The 9,962-nt window shown below is 40.8% G+C and overlaps 1 protein-coding gene across 1 annotated transcript in view; it reads left to right on the plus strand.

Annotated features, from left to right (window-relative positions):
* The window catches only part of Ryr2 (ryanodine receptor 2), a 424,465-nt gene that overhangs the window by 227,688 nt on the left and 186,815 nt on the right, over window positions 1-9,962 (plus strand). Inside the window, exons 31-36 of the mRNA XM_028769855.1 lie at window positions 884-1,092; window positions 2,228-2,580; window positions 3,681-3,795; window positions 5,611-5,771; window positions 7,502-7,664; window positions 8,003-8,089. Coding sequence (XP_028625688.1) covers window positions 884-1,092; window positions 2,228-2,580; window positions 3,681-3,795; window positions 5,611-5,771; window positions 7,502-7,664; window positions 8,003-8,089 — 1,088 coding nt within the window. The remainder of the gene's footprint in view (window positions 1-883; window positions 1,093-2,227; window positions 2,581-3,680; window positions 3,796-5,610; window positions 5,772-7,501; window positions 7,665-8,002; window positions 8,090-9,962) is intronic.

The following is a 9,962-nucleotide window of genomic DNA, read 5'->3' on the forward strand; positions in this document are numbered from 1 at the left end:
CTCTCTCTCTCTCTCTCTCTCTCTCTCTCTCTCTCTCTCTCTCTCTCTCTCTCTCATACACACACACACACACACACACACACACACACACACACACACACACACTATATTTTCCCCTGCCTAGTCTTAACTCATCCCAGGAGAAAGAAAAAAAAACTCTTCAAAGATGAGAATATTTATGGACAGTTTAAAATTTTTGTTTATTTTCATTTTATGTAAAAAGGTGTTTTGCCTGCATATATGTGGATCTACTACATGTACCTGGTGCTCAGGGAGTCCAGAATCAGGTACTGCATCCCCGGAAACAGGAATTACTGATGGTTGTGATCTTCCATGAGAGTGCTAAGAACTGTAACCAGGTCCTCTATAAGAGCAGTGTATGCTCTTACCCTCTAAGCCATCTCTCCAGCCCTACAAAACTTTTAAATGTTTCTTTCTAGTCATTTTCTCCTTGAGAATGCACATAATGAAGGCAATAACACTGACTGTGAGCTTTTTGGCTAGCTGAAAAACGAAGCAAAGGGAGCCACATTGCCATTGGTCCTTGGTCCTTCCTTCCTTTCATTTATGAAAGAAGGATTTACACCTGTTGATTGTGGAGGTAGTAGACAGGAGAAGTCCTTGTAAGAATGGACACTCTAAGATTCATAGGGGACCAAGTATAGGACCAGTGGAGGAATGGACTTTCACAAGGTCTGTAGTTAGCAAATCACAATGTCACAGCCTCTACTGTCATAATTTGGTGTTTCTTCATTACTCTCTGTGTGCTTTCTAGGTTGATGGTTTTCTCAAGCCAGGACTCCTGAAGCAATCCACTTATTATGCTGTGCTAAGAGAATCCCACCTTCACTACTGAAGACTTGGTTTTCTGTTTCTGTTCCAGGATTCATTCCTGTGTGTAGCCTTGGGGTGGCACAAGTAGGCAGGATGAACTTTGGAAAGGACGTCAGCACTTTGAAATATTTTACCATCTGTGGCTTACAAGAAGGCTATGAGCCGTTCGCGGTTAATACCAATAGGGACATCACCATGTGGCTGAGCAAGCGGCTTCCTCAGTTCCTCCAGGTCCCGTCAAACCACGAACACATCGAGGTTTGCCTTTTCTTTCATAATCAAGCCTTTTCTCAAAACTAGTAGGACCTTACCTTACAAATGAGAACTTCTATGGAAATAGTGATTGGTACGTCATGAAAATGTTAACTGGTATGTGTTACATTGTAATGGAATCTAAGCAGAGGATTAACTACTCCTTGGTCACTTTATCCAGCAGCTAGTTTATATGCAGAGACAGCATTGGGATGGATCTGGATGTGTATAGCCGAGACACGAACTGTTCAGTCTGTCTTTAGAGTTAGGGCAGTATTTGATCATTATAGTTATCCTTAGGTAGCTACAGGGAATTGGTCGTATGTTTCCCTTGGATACTACCATCTGCAGATGTCTAAGTCCCTCACACAAATGAACATATTCCCACAGAATCTACACAAATCATCCTATGCAATGCCAGAAGTCTCTAAATCACTTATAATATACTATGCAATGTAAATACTATATAAATACTTGTCTTGTATTGATAAAGACAAGAAAATAGCCATATCTAGCACAAATATTTCCTCAAATATTTTGCACAGGTCTTCAGGTGAATGGCAGACATGGAACCTATGGGTAGATAGGTCTGACTGTATAGCCATAGCATGGTGCTGTAGCTTCATAATCTCCTACAAAATGCTGCTCAGCATGGATCATCTTCAGTGTCTGTCTACAGGAAATGCATTGGTTAGTGTTAAGTCCAGGAGATAGACAATGTTGATTAGAATGGGAACTATGATATCTTAGTTTTGTTTCTTGTTGCCATGATAAAATTACAAAAACAACTTAGGGAAGGAGGGGTTTATTTTAGCTCACAGCTCTGGGTTTCAGATCTCAGGTTTTAGTTCATCACATAAGGAAAGTTCCAGCAGTGGCTGTTTGAGGAAGTTGGTTTTAGCATATCCATAGGAAGAAAAAGCAGTGATTACATGCATGTATATGCTTACCTTACTTTTTCCACCCTTAGGTAAGCCAAGATTCCTGGTCTAAGAAATAGTGCTACCCACAGTGGACAGATCTTCTCACCTCAATTAACCCAGCAAAGATCACTCATACACATGCCCCCCAGGCCAATATAGTCTATTCCTATATTGTGTCAAGTTGACAGTCAAAACTAACTGGCTTCTTCATCTGTTAGGTGACCAGAATAGATGGTACCATAGACAGTTCTCCATGTCTGAAGGTCACTCAGAAGTCCTTTGGTTCTCAGAACAGCAACACTGACATCATGTTTTACCGCCTGAGTATGCCCATTGAGTGTGCTGAGGTCTTCTCAAAGTCGGTGGCAGGAGGGCTCCCTGGCACCGGCTTCTATGGGCCCAAGAATGATTTGGAAGACTTTGATGTGGACTCTGACTTTGAAGTTCTGATGAAGACAGCTCATGGTCATCTTGTGCCTGACCGCATCGACAAGGACAAAGAGACCCCCAAGCCAGAGTTCAATAACCACAAAGATTATGCTCAGGAAAAGCCCTCACGCCTAAAACAAAGGTGATTAGCAGAGAGAGTATGATGGCTTGTCTGGTCTGGGGTTCTCTCTGTGTGTGTGTGTGCACTTGCTTATGTGTGTTTGTGTGACTGCTTGATTGTGTGTGTGTGGTTGTGTGTGAGTGTTGTGTGTGCTTGCTTATATGTGTGCTTGTGTGTTCACTTGAGTGTGTGTGTGTTACCCAGTTATTACTCTCCTCACCTTCTACATTATTTTTGGATGCAAAGTCCCTCTGGGAACCCGTAGCTTACAAATTCTGCTAGACTGGCTGTCCAGTGAGCTCCAGGAATCTACCTTGTCTCTGGCTCTCCAGTTTTAAGATTACAGACAGACTCTTGTGTACCTGGCTGTTTAAATGGATGCTGATGACCCGACTCAGGTCCTCATGCTTGTGTGGAGAACAGTTTCTCTATTAGGCCATCTCTCCAATCTCAAAATGCTGTATGCCAGGCTGGTCTGGAACTCATGCCAATTTGTTTTAGCCTTTCATATGCTGGCATTTCAGGTATGCCCCACACCTGTGAATGCTCAACTACAGTATGCTTTTAAGTTATACAGCTAGCACATGACCCAATCTGTAGTAGATAACAAAGAATTTTAATATTTTTCTTACTCTTCATTCATTCATCCATTCACAAATTTTTTTTTTTACAGAGGAACATAACACAACTCGTGTTTTTCTAACTTATGAGCCCAAATGTCATCTGTTCAGAGTTATCTATCTATGTTTATATTCTTGGTTGAGACTTAGAGAGTGTTCCCTCTAAATATTTATTATCTTCCATGATCAGACAGACAACTTACTATGGCATCTCTTCCTGCATTGATCAGTATTTCTCAAATGTAGTATTATTGCCACTCTGGTCAGGCCATCTTTTGTTACAGGGAGCCATCCTAGGAGTTAAATGGTGTTGAGTGAGTTTCCTCACATACACCTACTAGATGTTAGAATGCTCCCTTCCCCATGTTGTAACAACCAGAGATATCTCCTACTACTGTCAGGAAGAAAGCTACCCTATAGAAGACTGTTTGGATAATGGTCTCTTAGGTGAAATGGGCAGAACATGTCGCTGTTGCTGATTCCTCCTCTTGCATGTTACAGATTTTTGCTTAGAAGAACCAAGCCAGATTACAGCACAAGTCATTCTGCAAGACTCACTGAAGACGTCCTTGCTGATGACCGGGATGACTATGAGTACCTGATGCAGACATCCACAGTATGTGTCTCAAGCACTTAGTGTGCTTCCCATCTCAAATACTATAAATTGATATATTGTTATGGGCAGTGTTCTTTCTGTTTTGTTTTTCTTTTAGTATGCAGGATCTCCTGTAGCTCAAGCTGGTTTTGATCTTTCTTTGTAGCTGAAGGTGACTGAATTCCTGATCCTCCTGCCTCCACTTCCTAGATGCTAGGATTATAGGCATGGCAAATAGGTGCCATCACACCCAGGTTATATGGTGCTGGGGATGAAATCCAGAGCTTCCTGTGTGATGGACAAACACTCTCCCAACTTGGACTCCCAGTCCTTGTTTTGTTTTGTGAGACAGTATCTCACTATGTAGTCAAAGTTGACCTTGAACTAATGATCCCTTTGACATAACCTTTGTAGTGCAGGCATTATAGGCATGTGCCACATACTCAGCTGAGTAGCATCTTAAACATAAGTATTTGCTTACATTTTAGGCATATTTGGAAGATGAATATTTTGAAGCAAAACTTGTATTGCAATATCTGTTAAGAAATGAGAGCTATTTTAAGTAATTGTCCTTAACTGACAGCTGTAACTAAGGCTTTGATGCCCTGTTTCCTGATGAAATTTGACAGTTCCACTCGATTTTTCAAAATCCATATAGTTTAGTTCATCTTAAAAAGTATCTGAGAACAGGTCATTTACAAGGGGTCCAACTTTTGTTCTCTGCCATTTAATTTTTTAGAACTATGTATCTAGAATGGCAAGTTGGAAAAAAATATAGTTGTATCTGTTAGAGAGTGGTTCTGTGTTTAAAATTATCTGTTTTTAATATATATGTATTAGTATATATATTAAAAACAAATTATATATATGTAGAGAGAGTTTGTTTATATATATATGTGTGCATCATATGTATGCAGCAATAGGAGATAGAAGCACACCAGAACAAGGCATTGAATCACTTGGAACAGGGGAACAGGGTTACAGGCAGTTGTAATCTCCCATGAGAGTGCTGTGAACTGAACCCAAGTCCTCTACAAGAGTAGTCAATGCTCTTGAGTGCTGAGCTGTCTTGCTAGTCCCCCAGTGATTTTATGTTTGAATAGGATATTGATGTGTTAGAGCCAAACCAATGACTTCAGAATTTGAAATGTTACATGTATGACAAAGGAGAAGCTGCACATAGGCAAAGAGGCCTGTGACTGAGGTGAAACACTAAAAAGCTTACAGACATTTGAAAAATTGAAAATTTACATCTATCTATATACATATGTATATATATGTATGTATGTATGTATATACACACATATATATGTATGTATGTATGTATGTATGTATGTATGTATGTGTTCCCATGTATATGTGCACACATATACCCAGGAATATACAAACCTCCCATTATTGTCATAGATAATCTTAATATTTTATTTGTGTGTATGTGTATGAGAGAGAGAGAGAGAGAGAGAGAGAGAGAGAGAGAGAGAGAGAGGGAGGGAGGGAGGGAGGGAGGGAGAGAGAGAGAGAGAGAGAGAGAGAGAGAGAGAGAGAGAGAGAGAGAGGAAGGGAGAATGCTGTGTGTAGGGGATTGTCTATGGATGTCAGAAGAGGGCATTAAATTACTTGAAACTGCAATGACTGTATGCCATCCAATATGGATTCTTGGTCCTCTGGAAGAGCAGAAAATATGACCACTTAATCTTAATCCTTTTTGAATGCTAGCCCCCTTTGCCTATACCATTCTCATTCAGCCAAGTGATCTTAAATAAAGGTTCAGATGATACCCATACTTCGTTTTGTCTCGCTTCACCCTGCCCACACTTGGTTTCTCTGCTTCCACAGTACTATTACTCAGTGAGGATCTTTCCTGGACAAGAACCAGCTAATGTCTGGGTGGGCTGGATTACATCTGACTTCCACCAGTATGACACAGGCTTCGATTTGGACAGAGTACGCACAGTGACGGTCACCCTAGGAGATGAAAAAGGAAAAGTGCACGAGAGGTTGGTTCTTACAGAGTTTTATGCAGATTAAGGTTCTGAAAAAAAAAGTATCAATAGGCCTAGATACTCTTGTCTCTTGGATTTTGTACTTGAAATATTTCAATTCTTAGGATGATATAATTAAGCCATTGATGTCAATGACCTTTTTTCTTATCCATACAAACAAGCAAGGAATCTAAATATATTAAGAGCAAAAAAAAAATCATATAATAAGAATACAGCCTCCTTTGGGGTAAGAATATATGTTCTCCAGCTGGTACAACTAAGATCTTAGGTTGCCAATACTTGGCCTTTGTATTACCGAAGGAAAATGGGTGAGTTGAGGTGGAGTGCCTGTGGTCTGATACACCTTGGGGACTAGCTGTGTGGTGGGGAGGAGAGTTTGCAGATAGAGTGGGCTGGTAGCTTATGGTTAGACCAGGGGCACACCTTTGACCTTCGACTGAGGACCAGTGGATTCTTTCCTCAGCTTTGCCCTTGACTCGCTGTGTGGCCTCGGGTAAGTCAGTTACAACTTTCTGTGCCATCCTTTCTCATTTGTAAAACGCCGAACTCAAACCAAACCTTCAAAAAAGTGAAGAAGGCCATCTTCCTTGCAGAATAAGACAAGAGAAGATTCTCCCATTCGCTTCTACCTTGTGCGCCCATGTGATCCTCTCTGATCTGCTGTGACAGGTCTCAGAGAGAGAGCCTTCCATAGTGTTGCTTTACTTCTTCAGCTGAGCCATCCTTTTTTGGTGAAGTGGGAAATGCGCTGTCCCTCCCTTGGCACCACAGGCAGACAAGGGCTTTTGCAAAAGCCTCAAAGAGTGTTTGATATCAGCATGGGACCCCAGATGGCATGTGTTTAATTTTCAAAGATGGCACCAACGTAAGGAAAATCCCAATTCATATAAAACACTGTGATTACAGGTTATTAGAGCTAGAAAGAGGATGGGGGAGAATCACTGAATACCAGGTGCCCATCGCAAAGAAATGCAACCTGCATTTGGACAATCTGAAAAGGACTCTATTCCAACCATTTTGTTTTTGTCCCCTCCCTGTCCTGCCTGCCTCTGGCCTTTCCTTGCTAGTCATGTGATGTGTTGGCTGTAGTGCAAACACAGAGAATGGAATAGAACTTTCCAATGAAGGCTCTGGTGAAGGTAGAGTCAGCTGGAGTTTATCGTCAGCATCATCTAACTGTTATTTGTGGCATCACCAGAAAGTATCCATAAAGGCACATCATTTCAGTCAGATGTATTACTACACTCGTGGCTCATGTAGAATTTGACTTTGATAGTGTTTAGAACGAATTTTCTCCCAGTCTCAAAACAAGTAGTGATGTGCAGGGGTGAAAAATTCAAATTTGGATGATTTTATAGTTAAACTTTTTTGAATCTCAGAAAAAAGGGTCCAGTTTGGTTTGAGTTTTTTGTTTTTGTTTTTATTTGTTTTGTTTTGCAGAGGAAGTACAGATCAGTTCTTATTTGGTGCCAAGCTCATTGGCCTGTCTCCATTAGGTGTAAAATTTGGACACTCGACAGACCTGATGCAGACTGTCCCCTGCAGTCAATGAAGTACTGCTCGGAATCACAGACTCGGGCCCATTTTGCATCTCTCCCATTACAGCATGAGCTTGTTGCTTGCACAGCATAAATTAGGCTTAGTTTGCAAGATATACTCGCTTTCTATCCTAGCTGTGTCCATACAAGGATACAAATGTGGATCATTCTTTCTCTTTAATTCAGCATCAAACGCAGCAACTGCTATATGGTGTGTGCAGGAGAGAGCATGAGCCCCGGGCAAGGACGAAACAACAGCAATGGGCTGGAGATCGGCTGTGTGGTGGATGCTGCCAGCGGGCTGCTCACATTCATAGCCAATGGCAAGGAGCTAAGCACTTACTATCAGGTATGTGGTCAGAGATGGCCTGAGGTGTTTGCCCCTGCTAAAGGGAAACAAATTTTCTAAGGTTAAAAACTTAGAATTTTAGAGAAGGAAAACAGAAATGAGTTTATGATATATGCAACTCTCTGTTGCATATTTTCAGAGCCATAAACCTTTCAGAATTAACAGCATTTTCTTCCCAAGCTGTTATGAGTCCAGGGATTATTGACAGAATATTCACAAGATGGAAGAGAAAGTCTCTAGTCTCCTTCTGTCAGCTGCCTCTTGGTTGTTGTAGGTGAAATGCTTTTTTCTTCATGTCCTCTCTTTACTAACAGTGACACACTCACTTGTTATTTAAGGTGGAGCCAAGCACAAAGTTATTTCCTGCGGTTTTTGCACAAGCTACAAGTCCCAATGTTTTCCAGTTTGAGTTGGGCAGAATAAAGGTAAGAAAGACTGTTTTAGATTTCTGTTGTTGATATAATAATACACTCTGACCAAAAGAAGCTTGGAGAGCAAAGGATTCATTTCAGTTTATGCTTCCAGGTAAGAGTACACCACTGAGCAAAGTTGGGGGAGGAACCGTTGAGGAATACTGCTTATTGACTCCCTCGTTGGCTTGTTCAGAAAGCTTTCTTATACAGGCCAGGAGCCTAGTGCTGATTACACCCACAGTATGCTAGCACTTCTACAGGAGATAAGTCCATTGTGAAGACAATTATTCATTCATATACATATATAAATGCTCATTCATATAATATAATAATTCATATCATATTTACAAAAATAATTTATGAGTGCATTGACTGCATATATGTATGTACAATACTTGATGTCCATGGAGAGGCCAAAAGTGGCATCAGATCCTCTGACACTAGATGTGAGCTGCCATGTTAGTGCTGGGAACTAAAACTAGGTTCTCTAAACCAAACTCAAGTGCAGCTCTTGACTTCTGAGGTCTCATTCCACCTGGCGTCTATAGCTTCTCCCAAGTGACTTTAGGTGGTATCAAGATGAGAATAAAAGCTAACTTTTATTCTCATCCAAGACAGACTCCTTCATCATATTGCATCCTATTATCTTCCATTTGTACCTAGCATGTACTTTTAAAATGGATACAGTATTTTATTATCACCAATATATATCCTTTATTATTGTACCTATATTTAGATATAGCTAAATCGCCAATGTAGATATTCTTCAGAAGAAAACCAGCCACATTTGAAAAACTCAGGTCACCGTGATAACATAACTCAAAAGTTTCTTTGTTTTGAATATATAGTTCAATAAAGCAAACCTTATAGAGGAAAAAAATACCTCACCAAAGTGTACAAAATAACGTAATCATTGATGTGGTAACTAGATGTCAGTCCTTGAAACCACGCACTGAGGAGAGCATGATCTATGGGGTTCTCTGAAAACATAAATACACTGACTGAGTGGAGGAGGTAGAGATGATATTCGGGTTGGTTACTGTTAGTCAATGTTTACATGGTACATTTACTAGGAGAAGGTCCTCCTGGTAGAGGGAGAGAGAAACCAGAAGTTTGAAGAGCAGAAGTGATGGGGGTTAAGTGCTTGCACTCAAGGAGTCCTTCTGGGGCCTGAGTAGAGAGAGACAAGTTCAGATTGAGAGGTACATGGCGCATGCTATGTAGAAAAGCTGGCACACCTTATGTTGAGGTATTAGTGACGTTTGAACAGGGGCATTGAGTTCAGTGTAATTTGTCCTGGACTAGCAGTACACTGATAGGAACATGGAAGTGCAGAATGAGACCAGCCATTGTTCAGTGTGTACCAGTGATCTGATACTGTGTACCTGAGAACTGTGCTGAGGTCCTTGAGATGCATAAAGGAGACGAACTGAAGGCTTCATGCTGCTTCTTAGGAGAAGGTCAAAGGGCTTGAGAACAGACTGGTTTAATAAGATTACTGAAGTGGATTTGGGCATTGGAAGCAAGGCTGAATACTTAAAGATTATTCCAGTTTGGATGATTTGGGAATGTTCATGGTTCAAGTAGATGAGCTTTTGAAAGTGAGGAAAGAAACTGGATTTTATCTTGGGAATGTAAAGTCGGGGTGCCAGGCACTCTCTAGGTGAGTGTGGTTGGCTGTGTTTCCAGGCTGAGCCTGTCACCTGCGGCTTGCTCAGCACATTTGCTCATAACAATGTGGTTCTCAGTGTCTGTTTAGTGGAGGGAAAAAGAGATAAAAATCTTACCACCCCTATGCTCAATATCTTTTCAATGAACTTACAGATGCCTAATGCATGTGTGTGTGTATATATATATATATATATATATATATATATATATATAT

Source organism: Grammomys surdaster, unplaced genomic scaffold (assembly GCF_004785775.1).
Source record: "Grammomys surdaster isolate TR1022 unplaced genomic scaffold, NIH_TR_1.0 194, whole genome shotgun sequence".
Taxonomy (NCBI): Eukaryota; Metazoa; Chordata; class Mammalia; order Rodentia; family Muridae; genus Grammomys; species Grammomys surdaster.